The 26,531-nt window shown below is 45.8% G+C and overlaps 1 protein-coding gene across 2 annotated transcripts; it reads right to left on the bottom strand.

Annotated features, from left to right (window-relative positions):
* Nucleotides 1-40: 40 nt before the first annotated feature.
* On the bottom strand, nucleotides 41-25,529 carry LOC132895642 (dynein light chain 2, cytoplasmic-like). 2 transcript variants are annotated; one of them, XM_060936425.1, is made up of 3 exons: nucleotides 25,419-25,529; nucleotides 789-925; nucleotides 41-509 (listed from the first exon to the last, which is right to left on the bottom strand). In XM_060936425.1, exons 2-3 carry the CDS (start codon nucleotides 918-920, stop codon nucleotides 372-374), a joined length of 270 nt encoding a protein of 89 aa, XP_060792408.1. In that variant the 5' UTR covers nucleotides 921-925; nucleotides 25,419-25,529; the 3' UTR covers nucleotides 41-371. The 2 variants fall into 2 exon arrangements, with proteins under 2 accessions (XP_060792408.1, XP_060792409.1); XM_060936426.1 differs by lacking the exon at nucleotides 25,419-25,529 and adding an exon at nucleotides 9,708-10,257.
* Between the last annotated feature and the right edge of the window lie 1,002 nt (nucleotides 25,530-26,531).

Below are 26,531 nucleotides of genomic sequence, written 5' to 3'. Positions count from 1 at the left end.
AAGATGGGAGAGGGGAAAAAAAGGGGGGGGGGGGGCATACTCAATGGAGGATGTATTGTTCTTTATTACTTAAAGGCAGCAAAGCATTTTATACAATTTTAGTGCAAAAACAAATTCTACACTACAAAAAAAGAAATTGCTTTAACTCAAGAGCAACTACAGAAAAGCAACATACAGAAATTAAATATTGTACATGGTCCATGCACTTGTGCACAGCCTCCATAACTATTTTCTCAGGGTGAGCAAGTGTATGGTTATGTTTACATGTGTGTGTGCCCACATGTGTGTTGTGGCATCAGTCATCAGTGCATCACAGTCCAGGTTTGGAGCTTAAGCTCAGAATTTGTGCGATGGAAAGTTGAAAGTCTTCCTCAGCCCGATTTGAAGAGCAGGATGGCTACTTGACCAAGATAGAAGTAGATAAAGTGCTTCGTTTCATGCGTCACGTAGCTACCGAAGTTCCTTCCCACGATGCAATGCCACGTGGGGTTGTACTTCTTGTCGAACTCCTGTTGGTGAAACGGGAAAGGGGGGGCACCCCAAATCATTATGGCTCACGCTATTTTTACCGAACATTGCTCCAAAATGCTGTTTAGATCTTTTTTTTTTTATTGTAACAGAAAACATCATTTGCAGGAACATTTTGAGGAACTGAATTAAACTTGATGGCCAAATACGCCAATCAAGACTCCGTCACCCAGAACCACATCTCCATCAATCACTTCTACGGGAAACGCAAAGCTGCCCGTCATTAGATAACGTGTACGTAGGGCAACATCTCCGATTACCTTTTTGATATAAGCTGCAATGTCTTTCTCGATGTTGTACTTCTCCATGGCCTGTGTGGCACAATCCACAGCATCCTGCTGCATGTCCTCGGTCATGTCAGCGTTCTTGATCACGGCCTTTCGGTCAGTCATGATGTCTGAAAGACAAAGGAAGGGAAGAAGTTAAACACTGCAAAAACATCAGGTCACGTTGGTGCAAATGTAAGTCAAATAACTCAGAAATGGTAAATCAGGACAGTGTGGAATTTCATTTCTTTATTATAGAAAAAAAAATATGCAGCACATCTGTTCAGTTAAAAAAAAAAAAGTTCCTCTATTACAAAAGAACAAGGCTATTTTTAAAAGCAGCAAAGGACCATTTTCTCCCTTTCACCTCCCAATTTAGAACTCGCCAGTTCTCAGCTCATTAGGTCCAATCACAGAACATGGCTATTCTTTGAAAGTCAAGGCTGCACACTGCATATAAAAAGACACCACATCCTTTCCCCCCACCACCACCACCACAGACTGGTGCATTGCTTAGCGACAGGCTTGAACAGAACTCTGCTGTTTTCCTCCCAGTGAAAAGTGCAGCCAGTTATGACCATCCAAATGCGCCACATGGTGCAGCTTTGACTCAGACATTAGCCATCGTTCTCGGTCTGAGGCCTGTTCCTGCAACAAATGACTCCACTAAATGGAAGAGGAACATTCCTATAGTTAATCTACAAACAGTTTAGCAGGCCTATTTGTGGTCCTGTAATTCTATTACCAAGTTGAAGCGACAGGGAACACGAGCTTTGGTCACCTGCCAATTCCCATGCACAGGTCGGCTCTCCCAGTAGGGGAGTGTGAAATCCAACACGTGCTTCCTCCGAGACACGTGAAGCCACCAGCCAACCCGGTCTTTTCTAAACTCCTTCTCATGATGCTGTGCTACAGGCTTGCATAACACACACAGATAAAACCTCCATCAGCCCTCTTCCACATACACGAGCCTACAGACACCCAATGATTGGCTAGTGGGGGCGTCGTGGCTCAGGTGGATAAGGCGCCACACCATAAATCCGGGGTCCCGGGTTCGATTCCGACCCGAGGTCATTTCTCGATCCCTCCCTCTCCCTCTCCTGCTCATTTCCTGTCTCTACACTGTTCTATCCAATAAAGGTGAAATAAGCCCAAAAAATATCTTAAAAAAAAAAAAAAAAAAAGATTGGCTAGTATCATTTTTCGTACGCATTTTGGTCAAGCACCAATTCACGATGACTAAATTATAGCGAGCAAACGCCATCCCATCCAATGATCAAAGCCATTATTGGCTTTACACACCAATCTAAGGCTGTGGTACCCCGTTGTCTGGGGTTTGACTAGTCATATAAACACAACAAAACGAAAGAAAGCACAACTTTATTCATCACACACTTGTGAAATTCCTCTCTGCATTTAACCCATCTGAAGCAGTGAACACACACGTGCACGTGAGCAATGAGCACACACACACACACACACACACACACCCAGAGCAGTGGGCAGCCATGCTAACAGCGCCCGGGGAGCAGTTGAGAGTTAGGTGCCTCGCTCAAGGGCACCTCAGCCCAAGGCCGTCCCATATTAACCTAACCGCATGTCTTTGGACTGTAGGGGAAACCGGAGCACCCGGAGGAAACCCACGCAGACACAGGGAGAACATGCAAACTCCACACAAAGGCCCTCGCCGGCCGCTGGGCTCGAACCCAGAACCTTCTTGCTGTGAGGCGACCGTGCTAACCACTTACACCACCGTGCCGCCCTACTAAATGAAAGGGTGTGGTCTGGAAAGTTAATTATTCTTGTTATAAAGGCAACAAAGGTGATACATTTCTGAAAACATGCTACTCAGCTTACTCAGGCTCTGTCCACACGCGTGTATAATTTTATATCTCATCTCATTATCTCTAGCCGCTTTATCCTGTTCTACAGGGTCGCAGGCAAGCTGGAGCCTATCCCAGCTGACTACGGGTGAAAGGCGGGGTACACCCTGGACAAGTCGCCAGGTCATCACAGGGCTGACACATAGACACAGACAACCATTCACACTCACATTCACACCTACGCTCAATTTAGAGTCACCAGTTAACCTAACCTGCATGTCTTTGGACTGTGGGGGAAACCGGAGCACCCGGAGGAAACCCACGCGGACACGGGGAGAACATGCAAACTCCACACAGAAAGGCCCTCGCCGGCCACAGGGCTCGAACCCGGACCTTCTTGCTGTGAGGCGACAGCGCTAACCACTACACCACCATGCCGCCCCGCCCTAATTTTATATTATAATCAAAAAACATTTTTGGAAATGTGGTTCTTGGTTTTCCAAAAAAAATAAATAAATAAAACCCATGCACAAATTATTTTTTGCACGGAAAGCATCAAAAATACAGTTTATAGTACTATACATAAAATCCAGGCCAGCAAGGTTGTATAATGGCACGATAACAACACCCAGATGTTATCTGGATGCAAAGTGGAATCTCATCTCATTATCTCAAGCCGCTTTATCCTCCTACAGGGTCGCAGGCAAGCTGGAGCCTATCCCAGCTGACTACGGGCGAAAGGCGGGGTACACCCTGGACAAGTCACCAGGTCATCACAGGGCTGACACATAGACACAGACAACCATTCACACTCACATTCACACCTACGGTCAATTTAGAGTCACCAGTTAACCTAACCTGCATGTCTTTGGACTGTGGGGGAAACCGGAGCACCCGGAGGAAACCCACGCGGACACGGGGAGAACATGCAAACTCCACACAGAAAGGCCCTCGCCGGCCCCAGAGCTCGAACCCAGGACCTTCTTGCTGTGAGGCGACAGCGCTAACCACTACACCACCGTGCCGCCGCAAAGTGGAATATTTTAGAAATTAACTACCATTTCTATATAGAGAACACATTTCATGCAATTAATAACTTCACAATCAACAAAAGTAAAACCCAATGCTTTGCAAAACACATGATTTTTTTTCCCCCCCATTTCTAAACCTAGTCCAGTAATTATTTGGAGAGTTCAATTAATTTATATATATGATGTCAGCATTCGATTAGTGCTGAAATTGGCATGTAAACTAAAGGTTTTTCGTTCCTTGACTGTTTGGAGTAATTAATACCAACAAGTAAAATTTATATCTATGTGCCATCTAAACCAAACATTCACACTTTAGATTAATTTCAAATCAATTAGTTCTTTTTCTTATTTTATTAGACAAAAGTATTGATATGCATGTTCCCCCCTCCATTTTTGCAGAACACCTTTCGAGTTGCATATATTGAACTGGATAAACTGTCATGTTCTGCATCTTGTCTACAGTCATACGAAACGTAAAGCCGGTGTTCTGATAAACGGTCCTACATCCGCGAAGCGTCCTACGGTAGGAGGGGATGTCAGACATGTCTGTCGAGCAGTCCTACATTGCAGGAAAGCCTACAGTGTGATTCAATTTTAACTTTTAGTCATAGTTCGCGGTTTTTCCCTCTGCAAAGAACATGCTTCTACACTGATACAACGTCCACCAACCCTGTCAGAATTCATATGAATGTAGGACGTCCTGACAATTCAAACGACTCCGTCAGAATATGCTTTTACATTCATATGAATCTAGGAAGTACCATTTGCTCTATTAAAATGAGTGTAGGACGTTACGCAGGACGGTCTCACAACTCGTATGACCCCATCAGAATATGCTTCTACATTAATAAATGAATGTAGGATGTTCTGACAATTCAAACGACCCCTTCAGAATATGCTTCTACATTAAAATATGAGTGTAGGACATTCTTACAATTCAAATGACGCCGCAGGACGTTCTGACGACTCGTATGACCCCGTCAGAATATGCTTCTACAGTAAGTAGGACGTTCTGACTATTCAAATGACCATCGGAATATGTTTTTACAATATATGAATGTAGGGTGTTCTGACATATGCTTCTACATTAAAATAGGAGTGTAGGACGTTCTGACAGTTCAAACGACCTCGTCAGAATATTCTTTTACTTTAATATATGAACGCAGGACTTTCTGACAACTCAATGACCATCAGAATACACCTTTACATTAACATATGAATGTAGGAAGTTTTGACAATTCAAATGACCCCACCAGAATATACTGCACTCACTGTAAAAAAGAATAAGTTAAGCTTACTTGGAAAAAAAAAAGGTGGAAACTCGTTGCCTCAAATAAATGAAGTAATATAACTTGTTCTCTTTCAAGTTATCTTTACGTTTAAAAGTAATCTCCACTGAAAATATTTGTTATCCTTACTTGGAACTTGAATGTTGAGGTTGCTTAAAACCAACTAGTAATGTTTACTTCATGCCAGCTAGTAAAGGTTACTTGGAGCAAAGTTGTGTCTACTGGGTTTCTCTTACTTTCAGCTGTGTAACGGGGACCTAATTCCTGATTGTAAGGTTTACTTGCAGAATCTACAGCTTACTCATAGTTTGTAAGTATCAGCAACTTGAACAATTCATGTCTCACTTACACAATGTAATGTAATTAAATGTTATTTTTATTGCAAGACATAAAATGGCATAACATATTGGAGCATCAATACAGTTTTCATTCAGTCAATAATTTTTTTTTTTTAAAGCTTACTTTCATTTAACACATCCAACCCAGAGAAGCATAACATTCCACTTAAAGTGTCAGTCCACCATTTCTGGAATTAAACTCATTTTCTCCACCTCCACTCGAGTTAAATAACCGAGTTTTACCTTTCTCCTGTTCATCCAGCCGTTCTCCTTGTCTGGCGACGCAACAGCACACAGAAAACAAACTTCCACAACTAATTTTGAATGATTTCATTTTATTGGAACACTTCAAGGCACGGTGGTGTAGTGGTTAGCACTGTCGCCTCACAGCAAGAAGGTCCGGGTTCGAGCCCCGTGGCCGGCGAGGGCCTTTCTGTGTGGAGTTTGCATGTTCTCCCCGTGTCCGCGTGGGTTTCCTCCGGTTTCCCCCACAGTCCAAAGACATGCAGGTTAGGTTAACTGGTGACTCTAAGGCCAAGTTTACATTAGACCGTATCTGTCTCGTTTTCTTCGCGGATGCACTGTCCGTTTACATTAAAACGCCTGGAAACAGGAATCCGCCAGGGTCCACGTATTCAATCCAGATCGTGTCTGGTCCGGTGCTGTGTAAACATTGAGAATACGCGGATACGCTGTGCTGAGCTCTAGCTGACGTCATCATTGGGCAACGTCACTGTGACATCCACCTTCCTGATTCGCTGGCATTGGTCATGTGACGCGACTGCTGAAAAACGGCGCGGACTTCCGCCTTGTATCACCTTTCATTAAAGAGTATAAAAGTATGAAAATACTGCAAATACTGATGCAAATACTGCCCATTGTGTAGTTATGATGGTCTTTAGGCTTGCCATCCTTCCACTTGCAAGTGGTAAGTGATTTGCGCACAGCGGCTCAGTCCCGAATCACTGCTCGTGCACTACACTCGCGCGCTCTGTGAGCTGCGCAGGGCCGGAGTGCGCACCCTCCAGAGGGCACTCGCTGTTCAGGGCGGAGTGATTTGGAGCGCAGCTGCTGAGGAGGAAGCGATGAGCCGCACTGACACATTTCTCAACTTACGTGCCGAATTAGTCATGTGATTAGCGTATCCATGTATTGGCGTTGCTGTGTGCACGCGAATCGTGTATTGGTGTTGCTGTGTGCACGCTAATCGTTTTTAAAAAAGTTAATCTGATGATCCGCTGATACGGTCTAATGTAAACCCCACCTAAATTGAGCGTAGGTGTGAATGTGAGTGTGAATGGTTGTCTGTGTCTATGTGTCAGCCCTGTGATGACCTGGCGACTTGTCCAGGGTGTACCCCGCCTTTCACCCGTAGTCAGCTGGGATAGGCTCCAGCTTGCCTGCGACCCTGTAGAACAGGATAAAGCGGCTACAGATAATGAGATGAGACACTTCAAGATGGCCGACTCTTTGTTTTGAACAGGCTTACGGATTAAGTAGTAAAGATTGAATGCACGCCGTTAATCTGGACCGTTTATAGCACAGCTGATGTAGGACAAAAATCTGTTCAAATGCCAAGAAATGACGTTTTGTGCTCTGCGCATGCGCAGTGGGGCTTTGTAGGACAGTTTATCAGAACACCGGGCAAAACGCACCGTTTCTTAGCCAAGCTTCAAAAGGCGAAACCATTTACACTCATCACAACCACATTTGGGCCCAAGGCAGCAAGCAAGAGTGTGTAGTTTTTACAAATTGAAAAAAAATAAGGAAAGAAGTCTGGGGTATGGTCAGTACGTTGGTTAGTGCGGTCAAAGGTTAAAAAGGCCACCTTAAATCACAAATCCGAGATTCCTCCATTTTCCACCCAGGAGAGGAAAAGAAAACCAAAAACCTCACCCTAAATCAGTGCTGCCTGACAGCACAGGAAATGGCATACTGTATTTCCTGGAGAGTAAAATACTCAATGCGATACACCAAGTGTGGTCCAGGGACAAATACAATAGCCTGATAATGAATCGGAGTGGGTAGTTTGAGCTGCTGTGGGCAGTACAAGGCCGTGTCCTGTTCGAGCAGACAGATTTAAATGTCATTCAGTGCAAGAGGAGCATGCACAGTCGTAAAATTCTTGTATGACGTTTATGCAAATGGATCCAGGACGAGCCGAGGTCACTGATGCAGACCATGAGAAATGATAAGGAGGAATTTGTGTTTGGACAGGGTTACCATTATTGAGTTTAGCGAGAAATAAACCAGGTTTAAGGAACTTGCATTGTGGTTTTGTTCAGAAAGCAGCAAATTAGGCCTTTCAAATTGTGCATTTCTGACCAAAAAAAAAAAGGTGTTGAAACAAACAGCACGTTACGCTGCTGTAAAGAAATCTCACAATTCACATAAATCTATCCAGCTTGATTTATGAAAATCTATAGATCCCTTCGCAGTAAACGTCATTCATACGCAAGAGGAAATTGCATGCGCAGCCTGGACCCAAAAAAGACTCAGCGACGGTAGAGACGAGAAGAAATATTTGGAAGAAATGCCTAGCTGTTGTCTTGTCGGGGGTCAGAATCGTAGCAGTGATGGGGTTAAAATGTACAGAATTCCAACAGGATCTCACCCATTCAAAAAAAAATAAATAAATAAATAAAAAAATAAATAAATTGCTAGCGATAAACCTAGATCTATATCTGGATATCTGGAATACCGGGCTCAGATTACACCATATATATATTTTTTTCTCTTTCCCGATGGTCACCATGTCAGATTAGGTGATCCGAGGGCCAGAAATTCTCACCGTGTCTTGGTTGGGAAACAAGTTTGACCCACACCAAATAATCGTTCATGTCCTTAAAGGAACAGTCCACCGTACTTCCATAATGAAATGTGCTCTTATCTGAATTGAGACGAGCTGCTCCGTACCTCTCCGAGCTTTGCGCGACCTCCCAGTCAGTCAGACGCAGTCAGACGCGCTGTCACTCCTGTTAGCAATGTAGCTAGGCTCAGTATGGCCAATGGTATTTTTTTGGGGCTGTAGTTAGATGCGACCAAACTCTTCCGCATTTTTCCTGTTTACATAGGTTTATATGACCAGTGATATGAAACAAGTTCAGTTACACAAATTGAAACGTAGCGATTTTCTATGCTATGGAAAGTCCGCACTATAATGACAGGCGTACTAACAACTTCTGCACGCTTCGGCAGCGCATTGATATCTGAGCTCTGTATCAATGCGCTGTCGAAGCGTGCAGAAGGTGTTAGTACGCCTGTCATTATAGTGCGGACTTTCCATAGCATAGAAAATCGCTACGTTTCAATTTGTGTAACTGAACTTGTTTCATGTCACTGGTCATATAAACCTATGTAAACAGGAAAAATGCGGAAGAGTTTGGTCGCATCTAACTGCAGCCCCAAAAGATATCATTGGCCATACTGAGCCTAGCTACATTGCTAACAGGAGTGACAGCGCGTCGGACTGCGTCTGACTGACTGGGAGGTCGCGCAAAGCTCGGAGAGGTACGGAGCAGCTCGTCTCAATTCAGATAAGAGCATATTTCATTATGGAAGTACGGTGGACTGTTCCTTTAAGGAGGAGGGTCAAGAAATTGTCAAACATGGCAATCAGGGAGCACGTTGTAGGAAGTTTCAAACTAGGCAAGAAAATACAAGAGAAAAAAAAAATCCTGACATGATAGACTTTGTCAGGGTGTCGCTGGACAAACATCCCAGACGCCACATCGCTGTTCTTTGCGTCACATTACAAGATCTGTTCACTAGAACGGTCAATTATGACAAAATCAGGTTGAATTTACGTCATCTGATCCGAACGTAAAGCTGATGCGTCAAAGTGCTATATAAATAAAACTGAATTGAATAATTTTGTGGAAAGCCATTTGTTCAACACGTGCATGAGCTGAGCAAATTATAGGCAGATAGGAAGGACACCCGTAACTAGATTTTTTTTTTTTTAAAGAAAGTTAATAATTGAACTCATTTTCATGAGGAAGATCTCATCTCATCTCATTATCTGTAGCCGCTTTATCCTTCTACAGGGTCGCAGGCAAGCCGGAGCCTATCCCAGCTGACTACGGGCGAAAGGCGGGGTACACCCTGGACAAGTCGCCAGGTCATCACAGGGCTGACACATAGACACAGACAACCATTCACACTCACATTCACACCTACGCTCAATTTAGAGTCACCAGTTAACCTAACCTGCATGTCTTTGGACTGTGGGGGAAACCGGAGCACCCGGAGGAAACCCACGCGGACACGGGGAGAACATGCAAACTCCACACAGAAAGGCCCTCGCCGGCCACGGGGCTCGAACCCAGACCTTCTTGCTGTGAGGCGACAGCGCTAACCACTACACCACCGTGCCGCCCCATGAGGAAGATGTTTTTAAATAAAACAAACCTCTGCCTAGGAGTAAACCCACCTGGTTACTTATGATGGATGTTTTGGTGAATGATATGTTCTTTGCGGAAAGTTGTGGCCACTGAGGGGCATCGGTAAGAATGCACAATTGAAGATGTGGAAGATAAGGTTCTTGGGGATTTATTAATAAGAACTCAATAATGACATTAATTAGTTTGTGGGGTGTGTGTGTGTGTGGTCGTTCTGAAAGGGAAATAGAAATGACATAGAGGAAAACAATTACTCCTAAGCATAATGACATAAGAAATTAGCATCCATAGCTTTACAGAGAAATATGAATAGCCTGACCTACAGTGAGCTAAACACAAAATGCTCTACTACAAGTTATAAACACAGTAAGTCAAAACGGTACTGTTCCCCCCATACTCTGCCAAATAATTACTACGAAAGTCCGTTTTACACATATATCAACAGCATAAGCATGAATATACACAATATCAAGATGTTAGATAAAACATTAAAGACTATAACCTCGCGGTTAACTCGCGCTAAATTCCGCGGTAGAAATTTACCTCCGCGAATTATATGAAGCCATGTTTAAACAGAATATCTGGCTTATAAACAGCAAATAAGTAAGTGTACTTACATTTCTGAACGCACACAAGAAACCAATGGCATAAATCAAGGCACTAAGTAAACCTAGAAACACTGCTGACTCATCAGTCTAAAGTGGCGACCTCACCCCGAACTTTTTTCTGGAATATTAAAGTGGCAGGCGTCCTTCACATGCCTGCGCGGGAGGAGGCGCTCTCTGATTGGCTAATAATAATAATAATAATAATAATAATAATAATAATAGAATAGGTACTCTGGCACAGGTCAGCCCTTTGTAACAGCCGCCCCCAAATTTGTCCCATCAAATTTGTCACTTGCGGAAGGGCTGACAGGGTCCATGTCCTGAAGGTCAGGGAGGGCGATGAGGCGTGCCACGGGCCTGGTGTAGGTCTTCTCCTTCACCTGGACGACAGCAGTGCGGACTCGTCCGTCTATGCCTGGGATGACGCTGGTGACACGACCCACAGGCCACAGGGCCCTTGGCAGTTGGGGGTCCACCACCATCACAACAGTTCCTGGCTGCAGCTGCAGTGGGTCCCTGTGCCACTTGGACCTGGTCTGCAGTGACGGGAGGTAACGCTGGATGAAGTGGGTCCAGAACTGATCTGCTAACACCTGAGCATGCTTCCAGCGGCGGCGGCTCAGCAGATCAGACTCTGTGTAGACTGCTTGGGGGAGTGAGGGATCCAGCCGCCCCATGAGGAGCAGATTGGGTGTCACGGGGTCCACATCAGCTACGTCTGTGGAAACATAGCCTAGAGGCTTCGAATTCAATACCCCCTCCACTTCTATCAGCACTGTCCTAAGAACCTCTTCAGGGACAGGCTGAAGCTGAATAGTGGAGTATAGTGCTGCCTTGACGGATCTCACTTCCCGCTCCCAAACACCTCCGAAATGTGGAGCGCTGGGAGGATTGAACTGGAACTGGATCTGGTACTTCCTCAGGTGATCTTGAAGAGTGGCATGCATGGCTCTGAAGGCTTCTTGCAGCTCTCGATCCCCACCACGGAAGTTTGTCCCCTGATCTGATAGGAGTTCTGCAGGCTTGCCTCTCCGTGCAATGAACCTGCGGAGGGCCATTAGGAAGGAGTCTGTGTCGAGGCTGGACAGGATGTCCAGGTGTACTGCCCGGGTTGTGAGGCACTTAAACAGGATACCCCACCTCTTTTCATGACGGCGGCCCATCTTCACTGTAAAGGGGCCAAAGCAGTCCATTCCCGTTGAGAAGAATGGGGGCTTCATCAGTCGCAGCCTTGCTGGTGGGAGGTCCGCCATTTTGGGCACAGAGGGAGTAGCTCTCCACTGCTGGCAATCTGTGCAGGCATGCTGATGACGCTTGACAGCTTCACGGCCTTGTAGGATCCAGTATTTGCGACGCAGCTCTGCAAACAAGCGCTCTGATCCAGGGTGGTGCAGTCTCCTGTCTGTGTCTTGAATGATGAGGCGGGTGACTTCATGCTGGGGGTCGAGGACCACTGGGTGGATGGCATCCAGGTCCAGCTGTTCACTGCGGCGAAGCCTCCCTCCAACCCGAATGAGACACACGGTGTCATCGTACTCTGGGGCTAGAGTACGTAGCCGACTGGTCATAGACACTGGCTTGCCAGCACATAGTAGGTCGAACTCCTCCGGGAAGCTCTCCTGCTGGGCTTGTCTCAGGACTTCTCGCTCCGCATCCCTGTAGTCCTCAGCCGAGACATTGGCCTGGTCAGTGGCTGCCTCATGGCGGGATCGCACAACAGTTTCGACCATGTCTTTGAAGGAGGAGAACCGAGCGGCCGGAGGCGATGAGCTCTGAGTAGTTGTGTTGAGGCAGCAGACTGTAGGTTTCCGCACCTCAACAGTGTCTTCCAGCTCTGCTGTGGCAGGTGTTGTAGGCCAGAAGTCAGCCGACTGCTGTAAGAAACCTGGGCCTTCGCTCCATCTGTTGTTGCCGCTCAGCTCTAGCAGCGTCTTGCCTCGCGTGATGTCATCAGCTGGGTTATTGGCCGAATCCACATACCTCCACACCTGGACATCAGTCAGGTCCTGGATCTCGGCTACCCGCGTCCCCACAAACACTTTGTAGCGGCAGGAGTCAGAACGGAGCCAGGTAAGGACTGTGGTGGAATCGGTCCACAGCACAACTTCATTGATGGGCAATGTGAGCTCTCGCTGCAGAAGTGAAGCCAACTGAGCTGCTGTCAGTGCAGCACACAACTCGAGCCTGGGCATCGACAGCTGTTTCTTTGGGGCTACTCGCGATCTTGCAGACAAGAAGGACACCTCCACACGGCCATCAGGACTCTTTGTTCTCAGGTAGGCTACAGAACCGTAGGCCCTTTCGGACGCATCGGCAAAGACATGCAGGTCTCTTTGGCAGCTTGAGATGTCCAGCTCACGGCTCACGTAACAACGGGGTAGGGAGATCTCTGAGAGATGCTGCAGCTCCTCTTCCCATGCCAGCCAGGGTTGCAGCACATCCTCCGGAAGTGAGGGATCATCCCACTCCCTTCGCTTGTCCCACAAGTGCTGCACTAGGACTTTGGCTCGTGTTGTGAAAGGGACAATGAATCCCAAGGGATCATACAAGCGGGCCAGGACTCTGTAGATGTTCCGCATCGTGGGTATGGGATGGTCTGGCATCCGGTACTTGTACCTCAAGGTGTCCGAGTTGCAGAGCCAACGGAGCCCTAGAGCTAGCTCCTGCGGGTCGGCACTGGACTCATTGAGCCATAGCTCGCTGCTCTCCGACCTGGCTTCCCTGGGCAAGTGGCTGATCGAGTCAGGGACGTTACTAGCCCACTGACGCAGCTCGAATCCTCCCGAAGCCAGCAGTGAGGTGATCTTGTCCACGAACTGTTGAGCTTCGTCCACAGAGGCAATACTCTGGAGGCAGTTATCCACATAGAATGACCTCTCTATGGCCACCCGAACATCATCGTCTTGCTGGCTGTGGTCAAGGACGTGCTTCTGCAGCGCGAAGGTAGCACAGCAGGGGCTACATGTTGTGCCGAAGGGCAAGACTTGCCAGACATAGGTGTTCGGTGGTTTCTCTGTTTCCAGGTTGCGCCACAGAAAGCGAAGCAAGGGCTTGTCTTTGGGGAGTAGCCTCACCTGATGAAACATGCCCTTGATATCGCTGCTGACTGCAACGGCATGCTCTCGGAAGCGCAGTAGGATACCAATTAGGCTGGAGCTTAGAGTGGGCCCTGGCAGCAGCAGCTCGTTCAGGTTGTCTCCCTTGTACACAAATGAACAGTTAAAGACAATCCTGTTCTTGCCGTTGTGGGACACCATGTGGTGCGGCACGTACCACGATTCTGCGGCACTCTTGAGGTCCTCTTCTGGCACCTTGACTGCGTAGCCGGCTGTCTCCAGCTTGGCGATCTCTGCACAGTATGCCACTGCGCGCTCTGTGTCTTTCAGTAGGCGCCTTTCTGTGCTGCGGAGGTTAGCCAGCACGGCCTCTTTGGGTGCATGCAGCTGTGGCATATTCTTCACCCGTAGGAGTGGAGCAGCGTATCGTTGGATACCATCTACATCGATGCGTGTGGTCTTCTCTTCCAACAGGTGGATAGCATCCTGATCCTGCCTGGAGCGGGTGACCAGCTTCTCACTCCTGTAGGGGAGAACATCCAACTGCCACAATCTCTCGACACTATGCAGGAGCTCAGCAGTGGGGGAGAAGGTTGACAGATGCATGCAGCTCTGTTCAGACGGCTGTGGCTTCCTCTGCAGAACTGGCCCTTGTAGTGTCCAGCCTAACCTCGTCTTCACTGCTGCTGGAGTTCCGGGTGGTCCCAGGCGCACTGGTTCCACTGGAGTGACGAGGTGAGGGTGGTCGGACCCAATTAGAAGCAGCGGGTGCACTCCATCTAGAGCCTTGAATGGGATACCTCTCAGGTGCTTGTGCTTTCGTTGAAGAGCCTTCACCGGGTATGAATGCTCTGCCAGACTCAACTGCTCAGCTGTAAAGGCCCGCTGTATCTTGAAGGACTGCTTTGGCTGGTCCACTGGCGAGATGGAGAACGACACGGTAGTGCCATGCAGGACTCTGAGATCTTGGCGGACTGTCCTCAAGGCCAGGTCCTCAGGCTGGCCTGTGAGCTTAAGGCTGTGGGCAGCTGCTGGGAGTAGAATGGTCCTCTCTGAACCATCATCGAGAATGGCATATGTCTCCAGGGTGTGAGGGCCATTCCGCAGTAACACTCGACTCACTTTCAGGAGTACCTGATTGCAGCCTGACCGCCTGTCCAAGTACAAGACGTCATTGACACTGGGTGTGCTAACAAAGCAGGCTAGGTTCTTTGTATCGGTTTCAGACTTGGCATTCACATCATGTAAGGCATGCAGATGTTTGCCTTTACACCTTTGGCACAGCATCTTCAGACGACACTGGGCGGCCTGGTGCAGTCTGCCACAACGCCAGCATCTTCTGTTGGTCTTGATCCACGCCGTCTTCTGTTCCACAGTGAGCAGCTTAAAGTTAGCACAGTGATCAAGGAAGTGCTGGTTGTTGTTGCAGTAGGGGCAATATGAGGTTTTGTCCAACTGCTTGGCATTGGAGGGTGGCGTAGCTGCTACTGGGGCACTTTCAGGCTGATCCGTAGTGTGCAAAACGCTAGTGACTTTGGCACCCTTGCTGTCTTGGCGACGGTCAGTCCTAGACTTTGCCTTGCTCTTCTCATCATGGTCCCGAGGGTCACACATAGACTGCTGCATCTTCAACTCGTAATTGAGCCAGTCAGAGAAGTGCAGAAGGGTAGGTATGGTGACTCGCTGTGGGTACAGGAACCTCTTGAACTCTGCCCTCATGTCATGGGGCAACTTAGACAAGAGTCGGGATACGTGTGAGCCACAACAGAGTTCGGTCTGTCCACTCGTCCCAAGCTGATTCAGTAGGCCCACCAGTGATCTTACTTGGAGTGCGAACCTCTTGAAGCCTTTAGTGTCGCCATGTGCAATGCTCTGGGCGTCCATCAGGTCCGCGATGTACCTGAGTGCCAGCTGGTGTGGCTGTCCGTAGTGCTCTGTAAGGCTGGCCATTGTATCGGTGTAGGGCTGAGGGGAGTTGGTGTATGAATCGGCGATGAGCAGAGCGTCTTCATACTTTAGGTGATCGACCAGTATCTGGAACTTAAAGCGCTCTGTTGCGTCCCTTGGCAGCAGATTCTCCAGTGCATCCTTCAGCCTCGCGAACTCCCTTGGATCTCCTTTGGTGAATGGAGGGATTTTTGCCTTGGGCCCACGATACACTCTCTCCCTCTGGGGGGCAGATATTGGCTCACCAAACTCTGACGCTGATGGCGTGTATGGTAGACAATACTCTGGTGTTAGTACCCTGGGTACTGGCGGTGGAGGTTGAGGCAGCACTGGGCGCGGCTGAACTGGGTGCAATGCCCTCAGGCGTGCTGTAAGCTCTTCCATTAAGTCCTTTACCGGAGAGGCTGGCTGCTCCGCTTCCTCTGCTACGGGAGGTGGAGGCAGTGGCCAGTCACCGTCATCTCCTGGAGGCAACATGTATGCACTGGGTTGAGCAGATGGTGGCGGTGGCGGTCCAAAGGACTGGGACCACTCCCTTTCCTGCTTAATAGGACGCAGTTGTGGATATGGTGCAGGCATATGAAGAGAAGGAGGAGGGGCAGATGGCGGTTGAGACGGTGAGTGTGGCAGTGCAGCGTTAGTGTCGAGTCGCCTGTGCAGGTCCAACATCTGTTGTTGCATTCTCTGGTTATCCTCCACTATCCTATGCAGAACAGCCATGACATCAGGCGCAGCTTCAGTGATGGGCTTACTTCGTGGCACAGCAGGTGTGCTCTGGTAAAGGGGGGCGACAGGTTCAGGTAAGTAGACTGAGTGCTGAATTCCTGCTACCTGTGCTGCACCACGCTCTTCCCCCAGAGCTGGAGGTGTGAGAGGCGTCATCCTGGCGTATCTCTCTGAAGCTCCCTCCATGCTATGATAGCGCTGTTGTCCGGGTAAGTAAGCTGCATCATGAGGGGGGTAGTTGGACCGCTGCAGGGCTGGAAGAGAGACGGCATAGTCCTCCAGCCAGGCTGGCTGCCGCACTGCACGGCGGGGACGCACATCTGCAGGCGGAGGGCTCCTTCTCTGATCTGGGAACATCTTCAATAAATCCACAATGACCACTCAATCCTCGCTGGGGCCTCCAATTTGTTTTGGTGAATGATATGTTCTTTGCGGAAAGTTGTGGCCACTGAGGGGCATCGGTAAGAATGCACAATTGAAGATGTGGAAGATAAGGTTCTTGGGGATTTATTAATAAGAACTCAATAATGACATTAATTAGTTTGTGGGGTGTGTGTGTGTGTGTGGTCGTTCTGAAAGGGAAATAGAAATGACATAGAGGAAAACAATTACTCCTAAGCATAATGACATAAGAAATTAGCATCCATAGCTTTACAGAGAAATATGAATAGCCTGACCTACAGTGAGCTAAACACAAAATGCTCTACTACAAGTTATAAACACAGTAAGTCAAAACGGTACTGTTCCCCCCATACTCTGCCAAATAATTACTACGAAAGTCCGTTTTACACATATATCAACAGCATAAGCATGAATATACACAATATCAAGATGTTAGATAAAACATTAAAGACTATAACCTCGCGGTTAACTCGCGCTAAATTCCGCGGTAGAAATTTACCTCCGCGAATTATATGAAGCCATGTTTAAACAGAATATCTGGCTTATAAACAGCAAATAAGTAAGTGTACTTACATTTCTGAACGCACACAAGAAACCAATGGCATAAATCAAGGCACTAAGTAAACCTAGAAACACTGCTGACTCATCAGTCTAAAGTGGCGACCTCACCCCGAACTTTTTTCTGGAATATTAAAGTGGCAGGCGTCCTTCACATGCCTGCGCGGGAGGAGGCGCTCTCTGATTGGCTAATAATAATAATAATAATAATAATAATAATAGAATAGGTACTCTGGCACAGGTCAGCCCTTTGTAACAATGGATTTGCATTAGAAAAAGTCAAATTGAGAAAAATTATCCAGATTAATCATCATTTTAACTAAACCTGCGATTTACAAAACAGCCATGTGTCATGAATTGCTGTGTGGTCAACCTTTCTAAAGGATGTTCTATAAAACTAACAACCTGAAACGCAAAATCAAATGTCACTCGAAACATGAATATAAACCGTAATAAACTTGCGTTCAGCACAAAGCTGAACGTGAACGGGTTCAGAAGGCCCGGCAACGACGCCACTTCCTGAGAACCTTCAGGAAAAACATCCTGTAGAAGAAGCTGCTGGTCTCCTATTGCTGCTCCATTCAGAGCGCGCTGCACCTCCACGTGGTATGCCAGTTGCTCAGCTGCGGACAGGAAGGCCCTTCAGAGGGTCATCAACACCGCACAGAAGATGATCACCAGCTGTGCACTACCTTCCCTAGAGGACACTTTCTCCTCCTACCATCTCAGCAGAGCAGCCAACATACTGGAAGACCCTTCTCACCCCGGACATCACCCGCTGTTTAAACCGCTGCCCTCTGGAAAACGTTTCAGGTCCATCAAACCTCATACAAGCAGACTTGAAAACGGCTCCTACCCTACAGCCACATGGGAACCGAACACTGCCAATCAATCAATCTCTACTTGCACTACTGCACACTGAATGTAGAGATCTACGTGCATGACCTCATTCTTTTACAATCCAACATCTCAGCTGCTAATAACTCTACAGTTGCCTACTCATGTTGCACAATTCCTTCCTTGCACACGTGTGGAAAGTGTAATGTAATATAAAAATCGCACACATCTACAGTACTGTGCAAAAGTCTTAGCCCCCCCATACCAACTTTATGATCGATTTTATCTTATGATTTCTACATTATCGAGTCAAAACATTACAAAAAGTTCCAAATGTTTGTGGGCTTTTTTTTTTTTCCCTAAGCACAAAATTTAAGTTACAGGGGGAAAGTTTGTATCTGAGCAGCAGGTTACACAAGAGAGCACTTTGTTTTTCAGATTAAAAAAAGAAACATAATGAAGGCTACTGGGTTTTGGTGCAAAATTAAGAAGCAAGTGTGAGAGTCAAAGTGTCCAGAAGAACTGTGGCTGGTTCTGTAACGCTACGTTCACACTGCAAGGCTTAATGCTCAATTCCGATTTTTTTGTGAAATCTGATTTTTTTGTGAGGTCGTTCACATTAAGAGCAATTCCAGCGTTATGGACGTGACACTTGAACTCAAAATGGCAACAAATGACCCAGTGCATGTTTTATTGTCTCCCAGTATTTAAACAGGTGTTGCATATTTTAAGGCTGTACCATACTGGAGAAGTGATAGAACAAGAACAATTCCCATAGTACATCTAGGGCATGCCAGAAAGCGCCAATAAAAGATGCGTTATGGATGTGACAGAAAAAGTATCACTTTTCTTGGGTGACTGTACATTTTTATCAAACTCTGTGAAACTGTAAACCTAATGTCGAAATGGAGAGATCCATTTGATAGAGGGGTCCAAGGTGAATATTAAAAAATCTTTGTTTAAAATATTTTGTATTTCATGCAGAGTTTCGGAAGGAAAAGTCAGCGTTATGGATGTGACGAAATTCCGTTATGGATGTGACGCGTCTGAAATAGACATGGCATATGTTTAGAAAATCAGCAATTTAACCACCATAACCCTTTGAAAAACTCTCTAAATATCAGCTAAAACTATCAAAGTTCTTAAATAATATTTAGGATGGCTATTGTTTTGCTGTTTTGTGGATTTTAGCATACATTTCTGTGGCTTGTGGCAATAATATAGAATTGTACATGATCAAAGTTGATTTTAGCTTGGGTTTTACATTATAAGAAAGAAAGACTGACAGTGACATATTAGGTTGGTTACAAATTGGTTCAACTTATTCACATCTGTAAAATACAGGCCTAGGTGATATCTCTGGGAGTGGTTTTGATGTATTACATGTTGCTTTATTTTTGCATGGTGAGGTTGACATTTACATGGAATTGCCCTTAACAAATATATGCGACTTGTATGTGATCCTCAGTATGAACGAAAAGCGACCTAAAAGTGTTCCGCATGCGCATTGCAGGATACGACGACGTCACACGCAGTGAGCATGGCCAGTGTTTACGGAAGTAAAACCGCCCGGTTGCGGTATGACTCATCCAATCTAGCTTGAATAGCTGCATCCCCCCAAATGGAAATCAGCTCCCTAACCTCTGCGTCCTTCCATTGAGAAGATTCAGAACCTTCACAGTCCGAAGCGTCCCTCGCATTGATGTCATGCGCAGGGGCGCAGATACGTTTTTTGAACTGGGGGGGACAAAAAACTGGGGGGGACAAAGCTGCCAGCAAACCAACCCCAACCCCGATATGCCTGTCAAACTTGTTGTTAGTAACCATAGCAACCAAGCTCGAGCTCACAACCTGTGCAGTCTGCGCAGCTCAACCAACCGAATATCAGTCTTTGTTTTGTTTTATGTGAGTTGTTGCAACTATGTATGCACTGCTGTGCACCTCAATAAACCGAATGGTAATTAGTCTTTTGATTTTTCCGTGAGGTTTGCCTTATGCAAAGAAAGACAGCATAGACGTTTTTTCCTCCCTATAAGTGGGGGGGACCGAGCGAGGTGAATTTAAATCTGGGTGGGACGAATCCCACCCGTCCCACCCTCTATCTGCGCCCATGATTATGCGCCATGTTGTTGTAACTTTTTTTGAGAGACCCGCCGCCTACTTCAGCGCAGAATAGTGACATTTGTGGCTTGTTGATGACGTGTAAGTCGGATGAATGCGACCTGGCGGTTCAGACTGAAGTCGCATATGAAAAGAGCGGATAGGGATCGGAATTAGGACCACATATCCAAACGGCCTGGGTCGGATTTGAAAAAATCGGATCCGTGTCGTTCATATTGTCAATAAAAGATCGGATACAGGTCACATATGGGCGAAAAGATCGGATTTGAGTCACTTCAGCCTGCAGTGTGAACGTAGCCTAAGATGCTCAGTAAAACCTACAGCTCATTTCTTTATAAAACTGCACTCGCTGGACCTAAGAATAATATTAATTTGATCTCCATTGCTCCCTGTCTTCAGCATCCTTCTCTACCACACCTGCCACTTTCATGTCCTCTCTCACCACATCCATGTATCTCCTCTTTGGCCTTCCACATTTTCGTGTGCCTGGCAGCTCCATCCTCAACATTCTCCTTCCCACATGCTCTGCATCTCTTCTCAGGATGTGCCCGTACCATCTCAGTCTCGTCTTTCTTAGCTTCATTCCCAAGCTCTCCACATGTGCTGTCCCTCTGATGTGCTCGTTCCTTATCCTGTCCAACCTCCCATCGCAAACCTTAACATCCTCAACTCCACCACCTCCAACTTTGCCTCCTGTCTCTTCGTTAAGGGTACGGTCTCCAATCCATACATCACAGCTGGTCTCACTACTGTCTTAGGGTGTATTCAGACCAGGATAGTTCGATAGTTCACTCGCTTTGGTCCGAACCAAATGTTTTTTTTATTTTGGTGCGGTTCGCTTTCACACTGTACATTTTAGTAAGCGGACCAAAATCTGTCAACAAAGCCACGCGCCCTGAGGTCGTTCAGCTATTGGTCAGAGACGACACGCGCACAAAGCGTTAAGTTCAAAAGTAGTCATGGAGGCTTTCCGTGCTGTTATTCTTTTTAATGTCATCAAAGCTATATGTTTTTTCCAGTTTTTACTGTTTTCACAATTGTGCGATTACTATGCTGTTGTACAAGTAATTTATCAACGATGACGACAAAGGGCAAGGCGGCTACGGAGGATAGCGCTGATGAGCGCACATCATGTTGTGACAGTTCTGGCTCTTCACGCAATAGATGAATTTCTTTTTTGCGTCGCTAGTACCGCCACTTTTTGAAAGAATGTCCCTGATTTTAATGTAGGTCTGACGGAGTTTCTTCACTTTTAGCCGACATTGTTTTGGGGAGCGCGTGAACCCCTTCTTCATTTTCTCACTGAATACAGCAAACACGTCGGCATTTTTGTGTGTTCTCTCCAAAAGCTCAGATATGTGGACATCTGCCCATATATCCACAAGGGTACGTGTTTCTTCCTCGGCCCACGTTTGCCCCCTACTCATTTTTTGTACTCGCCTACCACTGGTGACTGAACGACCCTTGACAACCGAAACAGTGTTTGCACTTTGCGGTGGAGTGCCAAGACTCTGTTTCCCATAATGCTCGACAAACGACGGAAGCTCCCGAGGTACAAAAAAGCAAAACTGTTGGATTAGGTCCAGTCTGCTTTCACACCTCCAAAAGATCCGCACCAGGGTTCCTTTGGTCCGGACCGAGTCTGACCTTGCAGCTCGGTCTCGGTCCGCTTGTTTGGTCCGGACCAGAGTTCGGTGGTTTGTATTCAGACCAACCCAAAAGGTCCGGACCAAGGGAAATTTGGTTCGTTTGGTCCGGACCAAACAACGTAGGTGTGAATACGCCCTTATACATCTTACCTTTCACTTTGTTGGGACTTTCCGATCACAAATGACTCCCGAAATCCTTCTCCACCCTGCCTGCACTCGTTTTCTCACCTCACTATCGCAGCCCCCATTTTCCTGCATAGCTGACCCCAGGCACTTGAATTCACCAAGTCTACTCCTTGCATCTTCACTCCACTCTCATCCCCATTCTCAGTGATGCACACGTATTCTGTTTTGCTACTGCTCACCTTCATTCCTCTTCGTTCCAATACAGTGCCTTGCAAAAGTATTCATACCCCTTGAACTTTCACATTTTTCCACCTAACAACCACGAACTTAAAAGTTTTTTATTGAGATTTTGTGTGACAGACCAACACAGAGTAGCACATAATTATGAAGTGAAACGAAAATGATAAATGGTTTTCAAAATTTTAAACAAATAAAAATCTGAAAAATGTGTGGTATGCATTAGTATTCAGCCCCCTGTACTCTGATACCTCTAAATACAATCCAGTGCAATCAACTGCCTTCAGAAGTCATCTAATTAGCCCTACTGTGTGTAATTTACTCTCTGCATAAATCTAATATTTCCCCTTGCGGGATAATAAAAGGCTATCTTAAACATTATGTAGGTTATGTATATTATTTCATGGTTTTCCCCAAAGCGTTTGAGCATATCGGGCCTGATACGCTTGCTCTGCCTGCCGTTGCTTTAGTTAAAATCCAATACGCTTAGATTTATACCGATACGTTAAATTTCCTACCCACAAGTAACCAGATACATAGGAGAGCAAATAACAGATCCATTTACATACTGACTGATATTCGTGTTAAACAAGCGGTCTTTTTTTCCCCCCAACGTTTGTGTCGATTCTGTCAAAGTAATATGTCCGCATGGTACGATGTAAACAAACTAATCTGTTGGCTGTGTCAAGATCATGTTCAAACCATCCAGTAAAAACATCGAAAGAAAACGTCAGACATCCCGGAATTTTCCGATTCATTACAAGCGATCTCATTGGCTGCCGATGTCGTCCCCCACAGACGGACAAAGCCAGCTGATTTATTTGATAGACTATTCTGTTTAGATTGTGAACGAGGCTTCTCCTGCCGAAAGAGAATAAAGACTCCAGCGAGGAATAAGCTGCATAAGGTGGCAGTTCTTAAAGTGCCATTCCACCATTGGATGTATTCTTTGGCATAAAATACAATATATGACAACATGACTAGACAGAGAAATCTTTTAGCTTCAAAATGATATATCAAACATAATTTTTTGACAACGACAAGTATATTAATTTTGCGACCAAAGTCACATACCCTTTTAATTTCTGCGCGGTAGTGAAATGTGATGTCATCGGCAGGTTCCCCTTCTTGTGTACCACGTGTCGGTCTATTGTTAGACCAGGAAACCCCCAAAGTGAGAGAGTCATTTCTCCTCGTATATGGGGGCCAAAAAAATTGCGAAAAATTTTGAGTTAATCTTTCAGTTAGCTAGATTTATTGGTATTAGCTAGATTTATTGGTATTATTTTTATCGTGTTCTATCCACCATTGCTGATAATATGTGCCACGTCACGTGGTACACAAGAAGGGGAACCTGCCGATGACATCACGTGCGGAAATTAAAAGGGTAGGTGACTTTGGTCGCAAAATTAATATACTTGTCGTTGTCAAAAAATTATGTTTGATATATCATTTTGAAGCTGAAAGATTTCTCTATCTAGTGATACCGTTTATATATGTTGTCAAAATGTATTGTATTTTATGCCAAAGAATACATCCAATGGTGGAATGGCACTTTAAGTTCAGATCCCCTTGTGATCAACAGGAGGTCGCGACGATCGATTCTCTTCACTGGATTGCATAAGACGGAGCAAACCACTGGTCATATTTTCATGCATATTTTTGTTACAACACAACTTGATCACAGATAATTAAGGAATCCCCGTAGATTTTCAATCCATCATAGACCTCCGTAATCTATAGCAAAACAGTTTAACTTGCATGTTGAACTTTAAGGTGAAATTTCAAGTGTGTATACATTAATACTATTTAGGTCAGAAATCATTGAAACACTGGTAAAACTTATCCTATAATCATGGCTCTAAAACCTCTCAGAGACCCTGAAAACGCACCTGAGAGCATCAATTTTCAAAACATTTTCCAGGGTGGGGGGGTATATGCCCCTGGACCCCCCTAGTTTCGCTTCAATTGTCTGTGTATCATGCCAGAATTTAGGGCTTTACAGTAATTTTTTTCTGGGAAAACACTTATTTATTCTTTTTTTTTTATTTAAAGGTTATGTATATTACTTATTTAATTTTTTTTGATATGCTGCTGTGATCTGAGCCCTCAAACAGTGTTTCGTTGTATAGTAATGTGCAATGACGATAAAGAATCTGACTGTGTTTCATTTATTATCCCATCATCTCTAGCCGCTTTATCCTGTTCTACAGGGTCGCAGGCAAGCTGGAGCCTATCCCAGCTGACTACGGGCGAAAGGCGGGGTACACCCTGGACAAGTCGCCAGATCATCACAGGGTTTCTATTATTATTATTATTATTATGTCTTATTTATTATTCTCTCTTTCTTTCCCTTTATTTAACCAGGAACAATCCCATTGAGGCAGCACGGTAGTGTAGTGGTTAGCGCTGTCGCCTCACAGCAAGAAGGTCCGGGTTCGAGCCCCGTGGCCGGCGAGGGCCTTTCTGTGTGGAGTTTGCATGTTCTCCCCGTGTCCGCGTGGGTTTCCTCCGGGTGCTCCGGTTTCTCCCACAGTCCAAAGACATGCAGGTTAGGTTAACTGGTGACTCTAAATTGAGCGTAGGTGTGAATGTGAGTGTGAATGGTTGTCTGTGTCTATGTGTCAGCCCTGTGATGACCTGGCGACTTGTCCAGGGTGTACCCCGCCTTTCGCCCGTAGTCAGCTGGGATAGGCTCCAGCTTGCCTGCGACCCTGTAGGACAGGATAAAGTGGCTAGAGATAAATGAGAACGAGGGGATGGAATAATCCCACGGAGATTCAGAATCTCTTTTGCAGGGGGATCCTGGCCAAGACAGCAGCACAGTAGATCCACATAAAAACCATGCTATTATTTACAGTATCTATCTATCTGACTGTGTTTCATTTATTATGTCTTATTGATTATTATTTATAGTATCTCTCATTTATTATGGCTTATTGATTTATTTATAGTATCCGTGTTTCATTTATTATGGCTTATTGATTTTTATTTATAGCATCCATCCATCTATCTATTTCATTTATTATAGAATAATAATATTTCTTCTTTCCCTTTATTTAACCAGGAATAATCCCACTGAGATTCAGAATCTCTTTTGCAGGGGGATCCTGGCCAAGAGAGCAGCACAGCAGATCCACATAAAGACATACTATTATTTATAGCATCTATCTATCTATCTATCTATCTATCTATCTATCTATCTATCTATCCATGTTTCATTTATTATGGCTTATTGATTATTTATAGTATTTTTTTAAAATGTTGAAACACTTCATTTCATTATTATGTAAGCCTTTTTTTGTCTACAGTATTTACTTACAAGTGAATAAAAGAGTTCTGGTTCTGGTTCTGATTCTGAGCTGCCATGTCATGCTCTCTCTCTCTCACGCGCTTCTCTAATAAACTTGTCCGGGTTAAAATGCCGGATAAATTAAACACCACACAACACCCAACCCAACCCAACCCAAACTCACCGTGTTCTGACAAGTTCTGTACCAGTGAGCTGTTTTGCTTCAGGTGTGAATCTTTTAAACCACCAGACTCCACGTTTCTCCCACAAAACGCTTCACTCGTATTCAACTACGTCACCAGAAGGGGCGGGGAATAAAAGCGAAGCCCCGCCCACAACACTGGACTTGCCCTCTGATTGGCTAGCGCGCCGTCTCGACCAGCACCTTCCATGCGTTTTCCACTCGCTTCCTACTGCCTGCGTTTTATTTCATCCCAACAACAAAATGGTTTCTCATCTGTCTGGAGTTTAAAAACACGATCCCAAAACTTCTCCCAAAACGAGAGTCACATTTGCAAATTAGTTAAAGTGTTAATGACGAGATTTGATGCCAGGATTCAATTCAAACAGCAGCAAATACCCTTCAAAATTCACAGAACTTGTACCTAACAGAGGGAAATGACAAAATAACCATCAAAATCCGAATAATAGAGTTACTGAACATATAGCATTCAAATCAAACCAAATCAAGTTTATTTGTACAGCGCTTTTAACAATAAACACTGTCGCAAAGCAGCTTTACAGAATTTGAACGACTTAAAACATGAGCTAATTTTATCCCTAATCTATCCCCAATGAGCAAGCCTGTGGCGACGGTGGCAAGGAAAAACTCCCTCAGACGACATGAGGAAGAAACCTCGAGAGGAACCAGACTCAAAAGGGAACCCATCCTCATTTGGGCAACAACAGACAACATGACTATAATATTAACAGTTTTAACAGGTATAACCCTCAACTGTCCTCATGGGGCCGTCCTTCACAGGAGCGGTGCGATAAAACTCCGACCAGACACAGGGCACCAGGATGGATCAAGCAGGTCCGAGGGGCAGAAGAGGCCAGCATCTCAATCCCAGGATCAACATGTAACTCAGAGGGACAGATGGGGGGGAAGAGAGAGAGAAAGAAAACACGTTGTTAGGTATGCCCTAAAAATGACAAGTATTAAATCTGTGTGGGGCGGCACGGTGGTGTAGTGGTTAGCGCTGTCGCCTCACAGCAAGAAGGTCCTGGGTTCGAGCCCCGGGGCCGGCGAAGGCCCTTCCGTGTGGAGTTTGCATGTTCTCCCCGTGTCCGCGTG

This window comes from Neoarius graeffei, chromosome 12, assembly GCF_027579695.1.
Source record: "Neoarius graeffei isolate fNeoGra1 chromosome 12, fNeoGra1.pri, whole genome shotgun sequence".
Lineage (NCBI taxonomy): Eukaryota > Metazoa > Chordata > Actinopteri > Siluriformes > Ariidae > Neoarius > Neoarius graeffei.
This window is presented reverse-complemented; position numbering and strand designations above follow the sequence as displayed.